We start from the raw sequence: 23,150 nt of genomic DNA, 5'->3' as shown, positions 1-23,150 counted from the left end.
CAACTTTTGTGCCTGTATTTTCTCCAGAAACCTATGGCTTCAAGTGCATTACTGCAGAGCATGGTGATATTTTTTTAATGTTTTTATTTATTTTTGAAGGAGAGAGACAGAGCATGAGTGGGGAGAGGAGCAGACAGAGAGGGAGACACAGAGACCTAAGCAGGCTCCAGGCTCTGAGCTGTCAGCACAGAGCCCGAGGCGGGGCTCGAACCCACGAACTGTGAGATCGTGACCTGAGCCAAAGCTGGACGCCCAACCGGCTGAGCCACCCAGGTGCCCCACAGCATGGTGATTTTTAAGGAACACGTGTATACTGCATTATAGTAGAACTTAATGTGTTAAGCATTTTTATGTATTGCTGGACTTGCTAAAATTTTATTGAGATGTCTGTGTCTACGCTCATGAATTGTCTATACTTTCTCATCACTGACTACAGGGTAATGTTGGCCTACTAAAATATTCTCACAAGAGTATCTATGGTGAATCCTCCATGTGCACTTGAAAAGAATGTATACAGTGGGGTTTCTCAGCACAGTGCTCTCGACATCAGTTGGATCAACCTTCAGATTTCTCTCTCTTGCAGATTCTGCATCGTGCATTATGAAGCTCCATCATTAGGTGCACGTACATTTATTTTTTTAAATTTGTTTTTTAACATTTATTCATTTTTGAGAGTAAGAGAGACAGAGCATGAGTGGGGGAGGGGCAGAGAGGGAGACACAGAATCCAAAGCAGGCTCCAGGCTTCAAGCTGTCAGCACAGAGCCTGACACGGGGCTCGAACCCACGGACCACAAGATCATGACCCGAGCCGAAGTCAGACGCTCAACCGACTGAGCCACCCAGGCGCCCCTAGGTGCACATACGTTTAAAATGATGTTGTTTTGAACTCATCCCTGCATCATTAGGATACATACTTCTTTATCTCTGGGAATATCCAGGTAGTAGACACAAAGTCTACTCTGTCTCGTATCAATACAGCTGCTTTGGGTTTCTTATGGTTGGGCTTTGCATGATGATTTTCCATTCTGGTCCTTCAGGCTCATACTCTCTCCCTCTGACTTCTTGTCCCAGTCACGGCTATGCCCCTTCTGCTAGGGTGTTGCCCTCTCTCCATTTGTCTCATCTCTTGTTTCTTTGCTGCTTTCTGGATTGAACAGGGTTCTGTATTCTATTTTATCAAAACTATTGGCTTTGAGTCAAACCCTTGTTTGACTTTCCTAGTGGCTGCTCTGGAGTTGATAACACGCACCACTAACGCAGCAGCCCTCCCTTATGTAACATCAGCTCAGCACCCTCCCGTCCTGTGCTGCCCTCATTCATCTTACTCCATGTTAAACACTGTTAACTTGGCTTTAAAACTATGTTCAACAGAAATGAAAAACCAAGAAAAGTGTTTTACATTTACCAACACACTTGCCATTTCCAGTGCTCTACCTTTTCCGTCAACCTGAAGACCCCGGTTTAATCTTTCTTTTGGTGTAGATCTGACAGTGACAAATTCTCAGCTTTTACTTAAAAATGTTTATATTTCATCTTTCTCTAAATCTCCATTTTTCGAGGTAATTTTTGATTAATTCAGAATTCTAAGCTGATGGTTTTATTCTTTCAGTACTTTAAACTATCACTGCATACGGCTCATATCTGATAAGTCAGTGGTCCTTTCCACCTTTGACCTTCTGCATGTAATGTGCTTGTTCCCCGCCCCCCACCTGCTTATAAGATTTTCCTTCTTATCAGTGCTTTCACCAACTGTTTATTGTGTGCCCTGGTGTGCTTTTCTTATTTATTCTACTTGGTGTCTGGATGCTTTCTATTGCCCTTTCTCTTCGGCAGTATATAATTTGCTGTTAGCTCTGTCAGAAAAAAATTTAATCTCTAAAAGTTCCATGTAAGTTCTTTTGGTTATCTTCTATTTCCTTCTTATGTTGATGTTCTCCTTTAGGTAGCAGGAGCACATTTAAAATAGTAAAAGGTCTTGTTCGCTAATTCTATCATCTCTATCATTTCTGGATCTGTTTCTATTACCTGATTTTTCTCTTGGTTACGTGCCACACTGTTTTGCTTCTTCCCATTTACAACTTTTTACTGGATGATGGCAAGTGTAAATATTACACTGTACACTGGATTTTGATTTCCATCTTTAATGAATGATGGGTTTCGTCCTGACAAGCAGCTAATTTTTCACCCAGCTTGATCCTTCAAAGCTTGTTTATAACTTTGTTAGGGAAGGTCTCGGACAGCTTACACACAGCAACTGGTGGCCCTCAGCTCCTTGCCTTGTGAGACTTCTCTATAAGGCTGCTGAAGGGTCCTCCCAACATGGTGGATGGCATCCCCCAGAGTGATTCAAAAAAAGATAGGGGGCAAGCTGCAATGTCTTTTATGACCCAGTCTTAAAGTCACACACCTTCATTGCTGCCATGTTCTACTGGCTACACGGGTTAAGTCCTACTCCATGCAGGAAGGGGCTAGAAAGTATCACAAATTCCAAGAGGCAAGGATCACTGGGGCCATTCTGGAGGCTCACTGGCATAATGAGTGAATACTTCCACCACATACAAATAAGGAAACGACAGAAATATTAAGATTTTACTCTTCAGAAAAATTTTCTAAAGAATCTTTTTCAAATTCCCCAGTTATTTGATCCTGACAATAAAGGAATATTCCCTTTGACTTTATAGGTCACACAATTATACCCTAAAGGTTGAGAAGAGGAAACACCTGCATATTTAATAAGCTCAAAGGTGTAAGGTGTAAAGGTTAATTTCTTACCGACCACCATTAGTGTGAACTCAAAACCTTTTTTCACTGATTTTCGGTGAACTTGATTGGGAAGGTTTGCAAATCCAACGTAGCCAGGAGTTTCTGGATTTATAAACTGAGTTGGTTGTTGCTAAAATAAGATTTTACAAAAACAAAACAAAACAAAAAAACAAAAAAACACCTTATTAGTTGCTTTTAAGATATAATCAAACCTGTGACAAACATAGGTATCATTAGTTCCCACAAATTAAAAAAAATACACAAACAAATCCACATTTTTGTAAAAAAATCACCTGTATCAGAAAACTGATTGTATTCACTTAACACTTTTAAAAAGATAAACCAATCTACTATTATTACATGCAGGAAAATCAGTCAAACTTACAAAGTAATGCCACAACTGAAAGTGGTTTCACAGAACAAACTTAGCAGAAGAATAGTTTCTAAAAGCCAATCCTTCTAGGTATCAGGTGTGATGCATTTGTGAACAGTGTTCAGGAACAAGCCGTGTCTCCTGTTTATTCCCAGCTCTATGCAACAGTGCCATCAAGGGTGAGGCAGGCCATTTAGGGGTGGGATGTGAACATCGGGCTTCAAAGATCAAAGAGAAGACTAGGAATGAAAAATGAATCACAGCTGAGGACAACGAAGCATCAATATTCCTGGACAGGTGGAATAAACCGGAGATGCCATAAAGTATATCAAAGCTATAGAATCTAGGCATAGCATACTAAAAATGTGAGGAAATCAAAAAAGGATACACCAACTGCTTTATTAATTTTGACAGCCAAGACATAAGATAGTATTTTTCCTTTAGGATTTTGGAAACGTATATTCATATGCACACATGAGCAGATGTAAAAATATTCATAAAATGTTACCAGTGGTTATTTCTAGGTGATGAAATTATGGTTAATTTTTATTTGGTTTTTTGCTCATCAGTGTTCCCGACTCATACTTGCATAAAAAGTAAAAATTAGTAAGGTAATTATGCATCAGTAATGAACACTGAAACATTCAAAAATAAAAGGCAAAGGAAAGTAATAATCTTGCAATTTTAACCACAAGTTCTGCTTTTCTCAGCATGTCTTTCAAAACTAATTTACTTCAGGGCTCTGGGCTAATCTGCAACAGCTGATATAAGCCAATTTATCAAGTCTAAGAACCCTGTAAGTTTCATGATGAAATATGATTAGAATTTTAAATTATTATTTGATTGGTGTTCTGAAAATGATGTAAAGGAGGCTAAATGGATTGTTACTGATGTACTGAGAAACAAATTGGAAATCTAAAAAAATAAAGTTCAAAGTTTTTAGAATGTCAATTAAATTACACACTGCCTCAACAAATCAAATATATCAGTCATATTAAAAATGAGTCACATGGGGGTGCCTGGGTGGCTCGATTGGTTAAGCATCTGACTTTGGTTCAGGTCATGATCTCATGGCTTGTGAGTTTGAGCCCTGTGAGGGGCTGTGTGCTGACAGCTCTCTCTCTAACCCTCCCCAGCTACTGTGCATGCGCTCTCTCAAAAAAAAAAAAAAAAAAAAAAAAAATTAAAAAAAAAACCAAACACATAAAATTTAAAATAAATTAAAAAAAAAAAGTGTGATCTCTTACCTTAGACATCTTCAGTGAAGTTTTCTCAATCTGTTAAGAAAAAAACCCACATATACATATATGCATGTACACACACACACTTTAGTATGAATTGACATGTACACAGACTTAACACCTAAAGCATCAACAGTTCCTGTTTTACTTGTTAATTGCATCAAATTACAGAAATGTGAAAATTATCATCTCATTAAAAATTAGATATAAAAAATTAGGTCAATTAAGTCAACCACATACACGTATGTACACATATAGACGTTCCTTATTTCCAACAAAGTCTGAACGTTTTTCTAGTACTGATTATACGCTAAGCACCAGGGACACAACAAGAGAAAAAGACAAAATCTCATGACCTCTGGAATTCTATAATTTCCTTTCCCTCTTCGAAACCTTTCAACAAGGAAAGCGTACTTCTAGAGCGATGTCTGCTGCTGGGAGGTTCTCTGAGCTCTTGACAACTAGTTTTAGACAATGGGGCACTCAGAGCAACATTTATAATTAAAGGAAAAAGGACTGAAGGCATTGGAGTGTTTGAAGAACATGACAATAGTTTTAGAGATAGTTGGAATTTAATACGAATTTTAGAAGACTTGAAATTTGGGGGAACATGGAGTCTGTTGGCTAATAGTCCTTGGTAACAAGGTCAAAAGATATGAATGAGGTCAGATTTGACTCCCTCTGGAGCTTAGAAACTTATGCCCTTCGTGTTCTTGCTTCCCCATCCCCCAAACCTTAACATTCCTGAAAACTGCACACTGTTTCCCTTCTGAATGGAAATGTTCCCAACCACCTCTGAAGACGTGAGGCTCCTGCACCCCCATGCACAGTTTGGCTAACAAAGGCCAACAGCAGTAGGATTTGCATTATTTCACAGAAGGTAAGTTTACAGTCTTCGTTCTCGTTCTTAGTGGCCCATGGGAAGCCTTACCCTCATGTGTCCCACTGGAACAAGAAGGGAGGCAGAGGAGAGTTGAGAACTCACACGCAGTCTGTAAACCGCTTGTTGCTTCTATGGCTCAGAAGGGAGTATGAGGTAAGGCCTGGGCTAAAAGGGAAGGGCAGTGATTGAGGAGGAGTGGATAGCTCCAAGCCTAGGTGGTGGAATTAAAGTAAACTTAAAGGAAAGTAGGAATGTTAGGAAGAACAAAAGCAGGAAGTGAATTCTGAAGAACCTTCTGGCAAGGAAACGAATATAGTGCATCCTGGAAAAGCTTGGAGAACAGAGTCCCTGAGTGTGAGGACCCCAGGAGTAAGATGATAAGTGACCCCAACTCCCTGTCTCCGAGAAGAGCTCCACAGGCAAGCTGCAGGAAGAGGAAGGCAATAACGTGAACCAAAAAAACAGTAACGCTACGATAAAGATGCAAGTATACTACTTAAAAGAAAACATGATTTTCAAACTCAGACTTTGGTAACTCAACTGAACAAACGGTCACAGCTGCGATTCACCTTGGAAGATCAAATATTAGAAAACTTAATGCAAGGGCAAAAACACAGAGAAGGAAATCATGATTTAAAAGATAGTCTTGGAGAAACAATCTAGGCAATCTACCTTGTTTTTAACTTTTTTTTTTTAAAGCTTATTTATGTATCTTGAGAGAGACAGAAAGCGTGAGCAGGGGAGGGACAGAGAGAAAGAGGGAGAGAATCCCAAGCAGGCTCCCCTATGTCATTGCAGAGCCTGATGTGGGGCCTGAACCCATGAACCGTGACATCATGACCTGAGCCGAAGTGGGATGCTTAACTGACTGAGCCACCCACGTGCCCCGTTGGCAATCAATAAGAGTTCTTGTCAGTAAAAAAGGAATAGAGGGAGAAAAAGAATAACAATAAAATATTTTCCTGAGAAGAACAAAGAGCAGGGTCCATACATTAACAAACTATCTGGAATGAATTAAGGTGTCCTGAATGGAAAGGGACATCCTAGGAAAATTGTATTAATAATATAGAATTAGTATGAAACTACTTAAGAGTTGAGGGCAAGAGTGAGAACACAGAAGTAAAACATTCCAAAGGGGAAGTGAGGGGTTAGATGGAATACAGATGGTCCCAGCGGAAGAAGGAGCTTTAGTCTTTTTTTCAAATATAGAAATTAAGTGACTATAAAAGAAAAAGTAACCATTAAAGAAAAATTATAGTGGAACTTCCAAATTAAGAGAAAAATATGGAATAGCAACTTGATCAAGATAGCAAAATTGTGGAAAAAGAAAAAGTAATAAAATCAATCATTAAGTGGAAGAACATTCTTAAAGTAGCAAAAATGCTGAAAACAAAGGGACAGGCTGAAACATACCAGCCTAGCCAAACACAGAGAGCAGGACAGACATTATTGGTATTAACCCCGGGTGAGATTTAAGATTAAAATGTAATCATGATCATAAAAGGATGGAGAAAATACAACATTCCTAAACTTGCACATGCAAATCATTACAACAGATAAACACACAAGGAAAGCCTAAGAAAAATACCAGGTGACTTGGTAAAAATAAAAGACAAGTGGGAGACTTTAATAGCGCCCCTCAGAATGGTACAGATTCAGTAAACATAGTATGAGCAAGGGCAGAGGATTGAGTAATACAGCCAATAAATTAGAATTGATATAGAGAATCTTGAGGTAATAGAAGAAAAGCAGTGAAAGAAAAAATTTAAAAATCATCATGTTACTATAGAGAAAATTTAAACTTTAAAAAATATTTTTACAATTTATGTTCTCAACTTCTGACCTGCTAAAACTAGGGGAAAAAAGATAAAATACAACTCCCAATTATTTGGGACAATCCTGGATAACCCTTGGATCAATGAGGGTAACAAAAGCAAAACCACAAGCTATCCAGAAAGCAATGGGAAGACAAAAGCAAGATCTATGGGACACGGTAAAAGCTCTACCGGTTCAAGTGAGAATTTGGGTTTCAGATATTTTCATTAAAGAACACTGAAAATAAATTCGATTCTCACAATATGAAGAAACGAATGAAATAACTCAATAGAAGATAAACAGATCCAAAAGCTAGTTCTTTGAAATAAATTCCCCACAAGTCAAAATTAAGGAAAAAAGAAAAGCAAATATGGAAAAAAAGCTATAATCACAGACTCAGGAGACATGCATCAAGATGGTCACAAATCTGGGGCGCCTGGGTGGCTCAGTTGGTTGAGTGTCCAACTTCAGGTCATGATCCAGCACTTCGTGGGTTCGGGCCCCGCGTCAGGTTCTGTGCTGACAGCTCAGAGCCTGGAGCCTGCTTCAGATTCTGTGTCTCCCTCTGTGTGCCCCTCTCCCACTCTCTCTCTGTTTCCCAAAAATAAATAAATAAACAAAAATAATAATTAAAAAAAAAAGATGGGGGGCGCCTGGGTGGCGCAGTCGGTTAAGCGTCCGACTTCAGCCAGGTCACGATCTCACGGTCCGTGAGTTCGAGCCCCACATCAGGCTCTGGGCTGATGGCTCGGAGCCTGGAGCCTGTTTCCGATTCTGTGTCTCCCTCTCTCTCTGCCCCTCCCCCGTTCATGCTCTGTCTCTCTCTGTCCCAAAAATAAATAAAAAACGTTGAAAAAAAAAATTTAAAAAAAAAAAAAAAAAAAAAAAAGATGGTCACAAATCTGAAAACCCGAAAGAAATGGATGATTTCCTAGACACTATAAATTACCAAAATGGAACCAAGAACTGGAAAATCTGACTAATAGTATTGAACAGCTGAATAAAATATACCAATGAAAACCGGGAGGGGGGGGTAGGGGGAGCACGTCCCCTGGGCAGCTCAGTCCGTTAAGCGACTGGCTCTTTTTTTCCTCAGAAATTTTACTATGCTAGGGAGCCTGGGTGGTGGTTAAGCATCTGACTCTTGATCTCAGCTCAGGTCATGGTCTCCTAGTTTGTGGGATGGAGCCTGCCTCTGGCTCTGTGCCAGCAACGGAGTCAGCTTGAGATTCTCTCTTTGCATCTCCCCTGCTTACACGCTCTCTCCTCTCTTAAAATAAATAAACATTAAAAGAAAAAAAAGGAGGTGGGGGTGGGACCAAAACCAGACAGAATTAGAGCTGAGTTCTATCCGACACCCATGTCACTTAAGCCACTACAGAAACAGGGACAGCACTCCAATTTATTTTATGAGGACACTACAACTTCAACCACAAACCCAGAGAGATACCTAAGAAAGCAAGCTGGCTAGATAGTGGTATGTCAATCTCACTCATGAATATAAATGCAAAAATTCTGAATGAAATATTTGCCTGCAATTAGGTTCCAGAAATATACCCAAAGCATCTACCTACATAAAGCTGTTACAACAAACTAAAGGAGATAATCTCATATGAATAGATGCTGAAAAGTCATATGATAAAATTCAGCAACAAACTCTAATAAAAACTCTAGGGAAACTGCTTAAATATAATCAAGGGTGTTTCCAAACATTAATGTCAAATATTATTCTCTCAACCACAGAATACTAAATCTATTTAAATTACAATCACTAATTAGGCAGGGATGTCCATTACCACCATAATTGTTTTAAAATACTTACTAGAAATTCCAAACTTACACAACGGAACAAAATCCCCATGTACCACCCATCATCCAGCTTCAGTAATTATCAATTCAATGTTTCAAATATCCCCTCTGCCACTGTCATCATCCTTGATTATGAATCCCTTATTTCTAACAATAAGGACTTTTTAAAATGACAAATATTATTAAGGAAAATGAACAAATTTTGAATATAATATCCAATCAGCACTCCTATTTCTGATTGTCTTCTCAGTTTCTGGTTGTTCCTTTAAGATCCCAGTTAAGATCTTCAAATTGCAATCTCACCATGGTTACTGAATACTACTACACTTTGACAAGTTTAGTGAGAATTCAGTGAAACAACAAAATGAGAAAACAACCTTTTTCACTGATAAGACTACACAGAAAACATAGATAGTCCAAAAATTCTAAAATAACAATTTAGTAAGGTAGCTAGATATAAGGCAAATATAAAATAAATAATTTCTCTCCATTCTAGTTATGAAGATAAAGAAATGGAAACAGGGGACAAATGCCATTTACAACAGAATTAAAACAAAAAGCAACCAAACACGTAAGAACAAACTTAGAAAAAAGAAAACAGACCCTATGTGAATCAAATCATTTCTATTTCTCCCAAATTAGTATATAAATGTGGTCCAACCCCAAGTGGAATTCTGATGTGGCTTTTTCGCTAAAGGACTGGATAAAATGAGCTTCAGTTCATATGAAAGAATAAGTGCCCGAGGGTGGAAAAGAGTGAGCACTTGCCTTATAGGCTATCACATGTATCTTACTTCAAACCAACCCAGTAGCACAAACGACTATCACGGAGGTCTCCCCTGATCTCCCACAGACCTGCTTCACCTCACTGAAGCCTGGGTTCTCAACAACTTCATTCAGCAAGCACCCTGAAGATGCTGTACCTCGAGCCCACCTGTGTTCACCTTACCTTGTTACCCTGTGGAGCAGGACTGAGGATGTCCCATAGGAGAAAAGGGGGACTTTCACTGCTCCTATCAGTTTCCTGGTATGTAAGAGCTACATGGATGTACAAGTTTGGGAAACGGAGAATACCACTATTGGAACAGGCTGTGAATTCTTTAATTTATCAAGTTTTTCTTGTCATATCCTATTTCTTCCATATTGTTTTTTTTCCCTGAAATATAATTTGAATCCACTGTGATCTTCTAACAATACAGGTTAGAACTAACTAATGTAAAATGAAAGTTGAAAGAGGAATGTTGAACTTTTGAAGAACCAGAACACGGGATGCCAACCACTGTGATTAATTTAAACACTGAATGCAGGCCATTGGCTCTCCCAGACTCAATGTGGTCAAATGAAAATTTTATTCTTTCAGGTTGTGCTCATTCTAGAGGCTAGCAATTGTTTAATAAACATTTTTTTTGTTGTTGAACATGGCTTCCACAGAACAATACTCCCATCCCAATTCACATAGAACAAATCAACTTTTCCAAAACAAAAGATGAAAAACAGACGGATAAAAATGGATTCTTGGCAATAAACGTACATTTTTTTTTGCTAGTGGTATTTATACTAGTGGACTGTCCATAACTGCCAACCACAGACATGTTATTCTTATATTTGCATACATCACCCCAATCCACAAAATGACCCTGCAGTATAGGACTCCAAATATCCATAATCTCGTATCCAGAACTCTTGGAATGTTCGGCATTCAGATTCTTTGGATTGGAGGAAGGTACTTGTATAGTATACAACACAACATCCTCAACGGCCTCTAGGGCAGCACATTCCACAGTCAAACGTATTTTCTATAGTGGCATATATGACCGTTAGCATAAAGTGGCACAAATACAAAATATAAAATGGCTTCAACCCAATTCCACTGCCAAATGAGTTATGATGTTCCCATCTCTGTGGGGGAAAACATTTAAAAAATTTTTTAAAGCATTTTCTGCTTTTGAAATTTAAAAAGACCTGAATCACACACTTAGGAATGACAACAGAGGGTGGTCCTTCCTTCCCTCGCCATTTCCCTGGGTCACCCCGCTAGCTCAAAAGCAGTCAGAATGCAAATACGATCTGATTGAGAAGCCCTTGTTCTTTACACTGGGCTTCTGTGTCAGGCGAGAGATCAAAGTGGAAAACAGGAAAAAACATCAGGATCACCTTCACAGCCGTATGTTGCCAAGACCTGACGGAGCAGCGCACGTTGTGAGTCAGGGTACTGGCTGGTACAAAGAAAGTCCGAGTGGGAGCTACCAAAACCGAAAACAATGGGACCTCAAATTACAAGCACTGGGAAACAGCTTTCGTGACCCCTACGCTATCACGTATCACTAAGATGGCAAGACTATTTTAGAACATTAGACTTCTTTTGAGATATTACGATTTGAGTCGTTCAAGAAACACTTGAGAACTTCCTATGTGCTAGTCATCGTGCTAGACAACGGGTAAGGGTGACAAGACCCACACATCTCCTGCCCCTCAAAAGACCAACAATCCGGTAGAAAGCTACCACAGAGAATAAAGGCTGACACCAGGCGCAAACCTAACCCAGCCAGAGGAAATCGACTCTGGGCCGAATCTCTAACAACAGAGCAGAAGGTGGGGAGGTAACCGGGTTTCAAGCAAAAAGAAGGGTTTGGGCCAAGAACAAAGGTGACAAAGACCCAACAGTTTGAACGGAAAGTTCAAGGCGCTGGGTCAGGCGTCTGTGGAAGGGGGAGGACAGAGAAGGTGGGGCTGGTGCTGATAAAAATGAGTCCAGAAAGGTAAAAAGGTGGCCAGGTCTTGTGGGTCCTGCGGCCATCCCAGCTGAGCTTTTACTGAGAGCAACGGCAGCCACAGGTCGCCACATCTCAGGCTTTCATGGGAATGGCGGCCCCTCCCCACCTCCATCCTTCCGGATTTGGCTGTGCACAGGGCCGGGACCTCCTCCTCCCCGCCCCAGCTCTAATCGGCGGCCAGGAAGAGCCTGGAAACTTAACAAGACAACGAGGACTTGTTGAGGCTTACTCTCGGCTAGAGGACGGCGGGGTGGACAACGGGAGAGCCGCACGACAAAACCCGCCCCGCAGGACGCAGCCCGGACTTTCCCACCCCAACCACGACCGCCAGCGTCCCAGGCCCATTAACAGAGTGGTCCACGCACTCTGCACAGGATGCGCAAGGGGTCGCTCGGGTTCTTCGGGACACCTCCCGCCGTGAGGGCCCGAGGAGGGCCGGGGACCCCGGGGCGGGCAGGGTGGGGGAGGGCCCGGGATCCCGAGGAGTAGGAGAACCGGGGAAGGTGAGGAAGGGGCGGGGAGGGCTCGCGGAAAGTCCGGGAGCGTCGAGGAGGGTCAGGCACACCGATCCTGCCGCCCCTCCCCCACACCCAAAAAGCCGCCCCGCCCGAGCGCCCCCGGAGCCGGTCGACCGCCGCCCCGAGCGGACCCCCACCGCTTCTGCATCGGCCCACAGCTCACGCCCCTGCGACCGCGGAACCCACGGCAAGACACTCACCGCGGAGAAGCCAAAGAACAGCAGTAACCGACCGCGCCGCGGACCCGCCCAGTGCCCGACGTCCGCCCGCGCCCCGCCCTTCCCCGCCCCGTGCGCGGATGGCGTCATCACGCCGACCCGCTCCCTGCTCCCTTGTCAACGCTGTCCTCGCCCTGGCGCGACCTGGCCTCCCTCCCCACCCCCACTCGCCGGCTTCCGAGTGCGCAGGCGCAGGCCCATCCGCGTTTTCCGCCTCTGCGCAGGCGCCGTGCCCCTCCCACGGCGGTTGGCCATATAGAGGCTGGGGGTGGGGGGGGAGGTCAAGCGTAGCCTCTTCTCCTTTACCAAGATGGCGGCTTGTCCCTGTTTCGCCACAGTTCCTACCTTATGAGCTTGGTTTCCTTACGCTGATAAAGTGGAAGAGGTAATGTGAGTCTTTGCCTTGTGAGTACCTAGAGTGGGGTGAAGGGCATCTCTTTACAAGGAGCTAAGTGGCTGCTGAGGAGAAGAGAGGCGGACGGGGATAGGGCAGGTCACAGTAAGACTGCGGAGCGACCACGGGGCGGGAGCCTTCGCCTCTGGCCCTCTCCTCCGGGAAGATGGCGGCAGCACCGAGCTGGGAGCACCAGAGCGGGACAGCGGAGGATACTGAGAGCGGCCGAGTGGGGCTGGTCTAGCCCCGGGCCGCCGTCGTCTCGGTGGTGCCGGGGCCTCGCCTCCATTGGCTGCTGCGGGTCACGTGGGCCGGCGGGCCTGTGCGCGGACCATCGAGTTGGGCGCCCGTCCCCGGGGACGTGGCCTTCGTGCGCCCGTGCTGGGGCCTGCGCCCGGGGGGAGGGAGGGGCGGGCACGGCCCCTCGTGGTCTACTTGTCTGGTCGCGAGGTGAGACCTGGGGCGCGTCCCCAAGCCCGCTGCGGCCACGCGGCTCGGGGACGGGAGGGCGACCCGCCCGGCCCGGGCCGCGTCGGCCCGGGTGTCCTTTCTCCCCGTCGGCGGCCTGCAGGCCCACAGCTGTCGGACCCAAGTGCCTTCGCACAGGGCGCCTTTCTTCAAGACCCCGACCGAACGCAAACTCAGTTGCTGAGACTCTGATGGGCTACGGCACAGTGTTGGGGACGCTGGGGGATACCGACAGGGCACGTTAGGCACTTGCTAAGTGTTCTCTACCATCGACTCGGAAAATGAAAGAGTCAGACTTTGTAGGAGGGTTTGCACGCCGTGTGCATCCAAAGAGAAAGCCTCCCCGTGTATTGTTTACAAAACAATATTTATGATCAGATGAAACTTCTGCGGGGATGTAGGTGAGTGGAATCTCCAGGAACAGGGTGACTTGTCCTTCAGTTTTGAGTTTGGTTTCAAGGCCCTGTTAACTTTTTTTTTTTTTTTTAAGTTTACTTATTTTTGACAGAGACGGAGTGCGAGCGTGAGCTGGGGAGGGCCAGAGTGAGAGAGGGAGACACAGAATCTGAAGCAGGCTCCAGGTTCCCAGCTGTTAGCACTCAGAGCCTGACGCGGGGCTTGAACTCACGAACCGTGAGATCATGAGTTGGGCCGAAGTTGGACGCTTAACCGACTGAGCCACCCAGGTGCCCCTTTGAGGTCCTGTTACGACAGGACACGTCACAAGTAGATTTTTGTCTGAAGCAGCTGGTAGTGCTGTCCTACAGAATAACTGTAGCGTTCGTGTATGGAGCCAAACCTGGGGTATCGAAACATTGAATGAAACCTCGTCTTCAAGTTGAATGATTTTGATAAAAATAAGACCCCCAAGCTAACCTTGTTAAGTACGTTTAATATTAAGGTACTTGGAAGCGATGTTTTAAAATAGTTGAAAAGATATTTGGTTAAAAAAGGCTTCCATCGCTTGAACTCCCAGTTCTCTGGGTCTGAAACATCAACCATCAACCTATCATGAGACTTTTAGGCTAGGGAAAAATGGAGCACACCCCTTCAAATCTTGAGGGACAACATTCAAAAGCCAGATAAATAATTTACAGCGAGGATTAAACTTCCTTTCCTACGCTAACTTCCATTAGATCTTCTGTGTGCCAAGCACTGTTGATGGGCTTACCTGATTTTCTCTAATCAGGTTAGCCTCACTTGGATAAATGTACAGTGAGTTTAAGGAGAGCGCTCCTAAGGTGCCATCAGCCCACGTTCCTGGGCACCTCTGGGGCCAACCCCAGCTGGATCTCTGCACAGGGCCCTTTCTCATTGGCCAAGCTCCGCCTCTCGGCAGCCTGATGGGAGAACTTGGGTCATCGAGTTTTATGTGTTTCTTTTGCTTCGTTTTTCTTGTTTAGGGCTACTGGTTCGGCCTCATGACTTCACTTCTTCAGCAGTTCAATTCAAAAGCATTTATTGGGAATTGTGTGCCAGATACTTTTAAGTGTTCTAGGGTCATAAAGGTAAAGAGGATATAGACTTTTTTTTCTTTTCCTTAAGCAACTTATGGTCTAGTATGGGGGATTCACTTGTAAAGTAACTAGGTTACAGAGTTTTAAGTGCAGTAGTAGAAATACATACAAGATACAGAGATGCGAAGGAGGAGGCGGTAGTTACTGTTGGAAAGTTTTTACAAAGAATGTGGTTCTTGAACTGGGTTTAGGGGATGAGAGTTTTTCCAAGATGAGGTGTTCTAAATAGGAAGACTAGCTTATGCCAAGGGGATGCGTGACGGCCATAGCTGGTGGCACAAATGGGCAAGAGGTTGAGAATTTGGCATGCTGCTAATAACATCTCAAGTGGTAGAGGGCTTGCCCGAGGTCCTGTTGTAAAGGACTTTATGCCCTTCAGTCAGCCCAATCTAGGGCACTGTAACTTGGACAGGATTTCAAGTGATTACATTGTCCACCTGGATGATTTATATGAGCTTTAGTGACAAGTGGATGAGATAGGTTCTCCATTAATGCTTCCCATCTGAAACTTGTTTATTTACCGAAAGGGTTTGAGCAGAGAACACATTTTTTGAAGTACCAAGTGGTACTTACATTTGATAAGGCCCATTCAGCATACATCCATCTCACAGGGCTAGACTCATCCCTTTCCTATTAAAAAATAACCAAGCTCCTGGAAGAAACACAGCACACAGCTGAGTTCTCAGTTGCCACGTTATGGTAGCAAGAAGTCCGGCATGCATATTGGAAAAGTTTTGGGCCAAGTGGAAAAACAGCCAGAGAGCATCAGTGAGTCAAAATGCTTTTTCCCTTAAGTTATGAAAACACCACAACATTTCACATTTGAAAACCAAGAAAACCAAACTCTTTTCATCGGTATAACATTTTAAAAATTGATTGACACAAGTTAGTTTGGGCTAAAGTAAGTTTGTTTTTTTGTGTGTTTTTGTTGTTGTTTTATAGTGCTAAAATCAGAGACATTTTAGAAGCAATGGCCCTAGTAGGCTGTTCTGCCAGGCATACTAAAGTTCCTCGAATACTGCTAGAGACGAGCCAGACGTGTTGTTCCAGACATGTCTGGGCATCATGTTGTGTTAGTCATTTTGATGCTTGCCATTAATTTGGTAACGATACATTGTGTGTACTCTGCCTTAATACTTTTTATTGGCATTCATGAATTTTAAAGTTAAAAATGAATTTTATTTCAATCAAGGTTATACCTTCAAGTAGTTTCAAGAAGGAGAAATAGGGCCCCTGGGTGGCTGAGTTGGTTGAGTGTCTGACTTCAGCCCAGGTCATCATCCCGCAGTTGGTGAGTTCAAGCCCCACATTGGGCTCGCTGCTGTCAGCCTGTCAGCAAAGAGCCTCCTTTGGATCCCCTGTCCCCCATCTCTGCCCCTCCCCTGCTCTCCCCAAAGTAAATAAGTGTTTAAAAAAAAAAAAAAAGGAGAAATAAACGTAGAAAGGCTTGTACGAAGACACTATAAATCTCCTTCCCCAGTCGTGTCTCCTCTCCTGCAGAGCATACACGTCCATCTCTTGGTGGGTTTCTTTGGTCTTTGCCTCTGACTCTAAACAGCACGTGTTCGCCTGCTCAGTTATTGCTCTTTTCTCTCCTGTTGCACACCTTGTCTCCTTACTTGACTCAATGGATATGAAGTTTCTAGCTTTCTTTCACTGCTCTGCCTTCTCTGTGTAAATACACGGCTGCCTAAAGCACATGCACCGTTAGTTTGGTTAGTCCAGTATTTAGTGTTTGAGTTTTTACTGCATAGTGCCATTCACAGCTAGGCAACTGGTGTGATGGGATTGCTTTTCCTTTCCTGGATCAGGTTTTGTTTTCCCTGAAGTTCTTGTGAGTCTTGTTTTTTGTGTGTTTAGTTTTCTGTATGTTTGTCATTAAAATTTAACCCCAAATTCAACAGTTGTCTAAATTTCTTTCAAGAAGTGGAGTCTTTTTGGGGGCTCCTGGGTGGCTCAGTTAGTTAAGTGGCCGACTTCGGCTCAGGTCATCATCTCATGGTTCACAAGTTTGAGCCCCACCTCGGGCTCTGTGCTGACAGCTCAGAGCCTGGAGACTGCTTTGCATTCTGTGTCTCCCTCTCTCTCTGCCCCTCCCCCGCTCAAGCTCTGTCTCAAAAATAAATAAATGTTAAAAAATTTTAAAAAGAAAGAATGGAGTCTTTTTTTGTCTGGTGAAATTCAATATTTCATTAATCTCCTTTTGAATAAATCTCCCCCAGGCTCCCATCTGCTGGGATCTTCCTGAAGATCTCACCACCCACTTGCATTGGGTCCTTGGTTTCCTGGAACCCATGTCTCCATCTCTCTTGACTTACTACTCTCTCATTTTGATGAAGCACTTCCTCAAGAAGTTGTCTGGGAACAGACGCATGAGAGAGAATGTTTTGAGAACACGTGTGTTTGAAAAGTGCTTTACTTCTACCCATGTATCTGAGTCAGAGTTGGACACCATTTTGCTCCATCTTCTAACTTCCAAGGTGATTACTGAAGGCTTCAGCCATTCTGATTCCTCGGTCTTCATGTGTGGCTATTTCTTCTCTGAAGCTTAGTGGATTTTCTCTCTGAAGTTCAAAACACCCAGTGCAGCAATGTCCCTTGGAGTCAGTTTTCATCTAATGTCTTGCCTTACTTTAGGTTCCTTTATTTGGAAACTCCTGTTCTTTAACTCTGGGCATTTTTCTTGATTTATTGCTTTGATTTGTTCCCATTCACTTTCTCTCTGTAGAATTAGACTATCGTACCTTCTGGACTGACACTCTGGTTTTGCTCAGGTTGTCCACCTTCTTTCTGGAATATATTCTCAGCTTTATTCTGAACGTGCTGTTGAGTTCTCACTTTATTTCTCTAGGAATGTTCTCTTACTCGCTGTGTCTTCTGACACCCTGGTTTTGTTTCATAGCTGTTGTACCTCCCCTTATCTCTCTGAGGACATTTCTGAGTTAAGGTTTTCTTTTGCCGAAGTCACAGTTTACTTCAGGCTGCTTTTTGTTTGAGGTTTTGGCTTTCGCATCGAAGCCTTTCCGTGGTATCTGGTGGTATTTTCCCTGTGCTCATGTGGCAGTAGGTGGGGTTTGCCAGCTGTGGCATTCACTGCAGAGGCACTGGCTGGGCCATTTCCTTACAGCACTCTGTCAGCTTCCTTCTGTCTCTCCAGATTTTCCACAAAAATACCTTCCTGCCTCTTGCCTGTGTCCAGGGGGCCAAGTTTGGGAGAAGACTACAATCTTTGCCGTAACTACAGATGAACTTAACTTCTGTGTCTTCAGAATGGTGCCTCACCCGCCATTGTAACGGGTACCCCCATTCCAAAGATTCTAGTTCCCTTTCCAGGGGAAAATCACAGCCTTTAACCAGGGTGTGAAAGGCAAAAAAAAAAAAAAAAAAAAAAAAAAAAAACCCTTTTTAATAGTATTTTCTGATCATTTTTCTTCCTGGGTGTCCATCAGCAATGTTACTTTTAGCATACAACATGAATTTCACTTACATTTGTAATTCTTCTGTTCTTTACTACTCCTTTGTAGCCTACATGTGGGTTTTCCTTTGTCTTACCTGTGTGCTGAAATGCCCTAGCAGAAAAGAAGAGGCGAAAAAGGTCAGTCTTCACAGTCAAGAAATTGAAATGGCCGGGAAGCAAAGAAAGATTTCAGTTTTGCTTATGTCAGAGAATTGACATTGAATGCATATTTCACCTAGAGTTGGAAGAAGTAAACATGACCATTTTAGTTATCAAGTGTGAGGGGGGCATGTGTACTCAGGTGTTGTGGGGTATAAATAATTTAGCTCATTGGGAGGGTAATTTTGCCTCTATAATGACTATCCATGTACCCCCCCTCTAATCTTATCATTGAATTTGTGTGAATTTTTCCTGTGTGTAGAGTAGCTGGCTCTAGTGAGCAGAGAATATGTTTTCCAGCAGTGTTTGTAATCAGATACATACACAAAGCATGCAGTATCAGTAGAGAATTTGTTTTCATTCAACGTCCAGTTATTAATAAATGGGAAATTTGCACGTAAAATTTGGAAAGACAGCCATGATGCATTTTAAATGGAATTAAGTGTAGCAAGTGGTAAAACAATGCGTATACTATGATCATATTTTTATTTAAATCATGTATTACATATCCAAGAAAAACCCTTAGATAAAACAATTTTGGAGATATTTCTTAGACAAGAATCAGGAGAAATTGCCAGTTTTTATGTTGTCTTATTGTAGTTGTGTTTTACAATTTTTTTTTAATGTTTATTTCATTTGAGAGTGAGAAAGAAAGCACGAGCAAGGGAGGGGCAGAGAGAGTGTGAGAATCCCAAGTGGGTTCCACGCTCAGCACGGAGCCTGACATGGGGCCCAGTCCATGACCACGAGATCATGACTTGAGTCAATGTCAAGAGTCGATTGCTTAACTGACAGAGCCACCCAGGTGCCCCCATGTTCTACAGTCTGTTTATGATGAAAGTCCTTTTCCTTGGTAGACCAGCACTGCAGCAGGCTCGCTATAGTGGTAATAAAACCAGTATTAATGTGGCCTTCTGGCCCCTGCCCATCCTATCCCAGGGTCTGTCATGGGTGTAGGAGCTTCTCAGGAGGCTGAGCTGCACCCTGAGACCCCACCTGCTATGGGAATAGCAGGCCTCATCTGGAGCAAGGAGAGTAGGGAGCCAGTATTTGGTTAGCAGGTACCGTTCGGCAATCTGTATGAATTTTTTTTTACAAGTAAGTGTTTTCTGAAAACTTTCAGGTTTTCCTTTTATTTGTATGAATTGATATTTTTAGACATTGCTGAAGGTGGACCTTGTGAGATGTAACAGCAGTGCTTGTCCGTTAGTATAGATGGTGAGGCCTTTGTTCTTTCTGCCAGACTGGACAAAGTGTTGAGACATTTGTAAAGTGAGGGAGGTGGTCCTCACCGGACTAGGAGTCAGGAGGCCTGGACTTCAGGTTGGAGCCCAGTCTTTTTTTCTTTTTTTTTGTTAAGTTTATTTTTCAAAAAATTTTAAAAAATGTTTATATTTTCAAGAGAGAGAGAGCACAAGCTGGGGAAGGAGCAGAGAGAGAGGGGGGCACAGAACTTGAAGCAGGCTCCAGGCTCCGAGCTGTCAGCACAGATCCTGATGCAGTGCTTGAACTCCCAAACCATGAGATCATGACCTGAGCCGAAGTCGGACACTCAACCGACTGAGCCACCCAGCTGCCCCTAAGTTTATTTACTTATTTTGAGAGAGCAAGTAGGAGAGGGGCAGAAAGGGAGAGACAGAATCCCGAGCAGTTTCTGTGCTGCCAGCGCAGAGCCAGACGTAGGGCTTGAACTCGTGAAACTGAGATTATGACCTGAGCTGAAACCAAGAGTCTGGTGCTTAACTGCCTAACCACCTGAGCCACCCAGGTGCCCCTAGGGCCCATTCTTAATCACCCTTGTGACTCAGGGTGTTTCTTGACCTATAGGACTTTAGCTCCTTCTTTTTAAAGATAAGAAAGCTGAATCTGAGATTTTGTTGTTATTACCCTTCTGATAGCACAGAACACTTGATCAACTAACTCAGTTTGTCAGAAACTCAGTTTTCAAGTTTGGAAGGACGGCACTTGGAGCTGTTAGTCACTCATGTAGCACATTCTGTGATCCATTTCAAGGATGCACAAGTGATAGGAAAAGCTTTGCCTAGTAAAGCTTTTATTTGCTGATTCCTACGCAACAGGCCCCGTGCCCTTTATTTCCAGCAGTGGTTCAACCAGGTGATTTTGGCCCCTAGAGAACATCTGGCAGTGCTGGAGACTTTTTTGGTTGTCGTGACTCGGGTGCTACTGGCATCTAGTGGTTAGAGGCCAGAGGTGCTAGGCATCCTACAGTGCCTAGGACAGCCCGTGACAAAGAATTGTCTGATTGAGGAGGTCAGCAGGGCTGAGGTTGAGAAGGCCTGCTTTGCAGGGTTAGTCCTTAGAAGGGTTCTGGGCTGTAGCTGTCATAGGCTCCATTTTCCAGTTAAGAGTGGAGGCTGCCTGGACGAAGCTCCTTGCACGAGTGGCTGGTTTAGGGCCGTGTTGCCCGTACTGTTGGAGCCCTCACATCACAGATCTCCAGGAGGGTGGTGGTAACAGACCGTCCTCACGGAGCCTATTGTGTGCGCTCTGGTGGAGCACTACGTATGGGCTGACTCAATCCTCACAGTGGTACCACCATTGAGAGCAGCTCCTTTTTACAGGAATGGAGACGGGGCCCAATCAAGATCCGTAATTGTTCCATCCTTGTCTTTGACGCCAGTTTTAGAAGTTCGACACATGTAAACATTCAGCCTTGACCTGTTTATCTGGTGTTTCCTTGCTGTCTCTAGGGCTCCTCCAAAGCTTGGGGTGGAGAAGGCAGTATCCTATCCACACATTCTTTTCTAGCCCAAGAGTGGGGCCGTCCAAGCCTTTGCAGCAAGATAGATGGTCTACTCTGAAATAAATACTAAAATTGTCTTGCACCCCTTAGACTTTTGAATCTCTTTCCTTGGTTCAGTCATCAAAGATTAATTTTTCACCAAGTACATATCCATCAGCAAGTTTCAGGTAAGGAAGTGGAGGGAAATGGGAGTTCCACTCCTAGAGTGCGCAGTCGTGCAGGGCCCATCTCTGCGGTAACCTGTAGACAGCTGCTGTCCGTCCATCTGTGGCCGCTGTACGGGATCCGCTTTCTTCTCTGAACTCCTTCTGGTCTGGTGTTTCTGTCCTGTTACGGCAACCCAGCACCACCGGCTCCCTGACATCATCTGGTGGATGTGCAGGCCTCGTGGAGTAAGTCCTCTCTTGGTTGTACCTGCCCCGTCCCTGTCTGCATTATAGGATAAGCCATCGGTAGGCTTTTGCTTGTTTTGGATCCCTGTGACACAGCAGAGTAACGGGGTTGTGGCAGATAACCTGTGTGTGCTGTGAGGGAATGAATAGGCAGGACAGCGTTGATTACTAAAATGGGAATATGCTGAACGCTTGTCTTTTGCTAACTTTTGGTGAATCACAGTGGGCTGCTGAATTCCAGAATAGCTTTCTAGACTCGGGGGTACGCTGGACAGAGCAACAAGCCAGTCTAAAGGCCAGGTCCCAACGTGTTGCTCTTGTGTTCTTCAAGCTGCTGTTGAATTTGTGGCCTCAGCCGACCGTGGAGTAACTTTTTCCTGAGGTTTGGACGTGCTCGGATTAACAAACTGTTGTGATCCAAGAGCGTTCAGAGCCTGTGCCTTCTCCGTGTAGCACACCGTTTAGGGGCCAGCTGCTGCTTGGCCTGGGGTTCTGGCATAAAGCTGTCTCCTTGTGCTCGTCTTCTAGACTGTGTCTGTATCAGCATTCATTTCTTTGTGCGAACCTTCTAACATCGCACCTTGGGCATGTGGATGGCGCTGGGGACCACATTTATGAAGCAGAGCAGCGATTCTTGGCCTTGCTGTGTTGGGTGAGAGGGGACCCTGTGAACACGGCTCAGCTCTCTCCCCCCACTCAGGAGCAGGACACGCCATCAACCAGCAAGGTTGATGATGGCAGTGCTTAAAGCTTCTAGATACAGTGCAGGCTGGACAGGTGCTACTTTTGGTTTCTTTCTGGAGAGGGGAGATAACTTGAGCCTGGTGCATTTAGCAAGTATTGTCGTTTGCCACACGCAGAAAGTGTTGTGGAAATGGTTTTGCCCTTCAAGGGAGGTTCTGCTGTGGGAACTTGCTGGTGGTATGGTGTGTCAGGCCTTTGTGCGTCACTGGCCCCGTGTGGCTGCAGTTCAGTAAGTGGGGCTGGGAGGGAAGGCGCTGTGGGCCAGTGACTCCATCGAGGGGGCCGAGTTCCTCTAATCCCTGGTTCTGAGGCACCCTGCAAGCCTCTGGGTGCGTATGGTTCCTGGGAGAGGGGGAGCAGCCTGCGTGCAGGTGCCTTGATGGCAGCTACCTGCGTGGCAACCGTGCCCGGCCTCCCAGGAGGTTTGCATCTGGAGGCTCCAGAGAGAGCTGGCCTCCACAAACAGCCTTAGGGGAAGTGGCTAGGCTAGAGACGACACTCTGAAAGGACCAGACCTCTCGGAACAAGTAAAGGTAGGAAGGAAAAGGAACAACACCAGACGGAGAGAGCTAGAAGAAATCATTTCGGAAAGGGGGTCAGGTATTTGGCATTTTTTTTTGTTGCTGTTTTTAAGATCTGGTTGAGGTGAGTGACTTGCTGAGAAGGGTTCTCGTTTCCCAGGGCCGACCCCTCAGTGTCAGATGTGTGGTTTCTGGTTCCTTATTATCTAGGGTTGAAAACTTTTGGCCCTCTGTTTAACTTTCTTTAGTTTTATAATTAAAAAATAACATAAGAGGAAAAGCTAGCCCTGCGTGAACCTTTCCACCTTTCTGTTGTGCCGTTCTGACAGTTGTGAACC

The 23,150-nt window shown here is 44.2% G+C and overlaps 2 protein-coding genes across 6 annotated transcripts in view; one reads left to right on the top strand and one right to left on the bottom strand.

Annotated features, from left to right (window-relative positions):
- SEPTIN2 (septin 2) overlaps positions 1 to 13,021 on the bottom strand; it is a 34,895-nt gene extending 21,874 nt beyond the window's left edge. Inside the window, exons 1-3 of one of the 5 annotated variants that reach the window (XM_030327614.2) lie at positions 12,742 to 13,021; positions 4,386 to 4,415; positions 2,775 to 2,895 (exon numbers count right to left, since the gene is read on the bottom strand). In XM_030327614.2, the coding sequence (XP_030183474.1) occupies positions 2,775 to 2,895; positions 4,386 to 4,394 (130 nt within the window). In that variant the 5' untranslated portion in view covers positions 4,395 to 4,415; positions 12,742 to 13,021. Of the gene's footprint in view, positions 1 to 2,774; positions 2,896 to 3,150; positions 3,450 to 4,385; positions 4,416 to 5,310; positions 5,423 to 12,378; positions 12,447 to 12,741 lie in introns of those variants that run through there. The other 4 variants (XM_030327613.1, XM_032594565.1, XM_030327616.1 and 1 more) reach the window with 4 other exon arrangements.
- Positions 12,633 to 23,150, top strand: part of LOC115522027 (high density lipoprotein binding protein) — a 74,351-nt gene continuing 63,833 nt past the window's right edge. The window contains exon 1 of the mRNA XM_030327597.2: positions 12,633 to 12,781. The gene's annotated coding sequence lies outside the window, so the exon portion shown is untranslated. The remainder of the gene's footprint in view (positions 12,782 to 23,150) is intronic.

The sequence above is a fragment of the Lynx canadensis genome, chromosome C1 (assembly GCF_007474595.2).
Source record: "Lynx canadensis isolate LIC74 chromosome C1, mLynCan4.pri.v2, whole genome shotgun sequence".
Taxonomy (NCBI): Eukaryota; Metazoa; Chordata; class Mammalia; order Carnivora; family Felidae; genus Lynx; species Lynx canadensis.
Note: the sequence above shows the minus strand (reverse complement) of the source record. Positions and strands in the feature narration are given on the sequence as shown.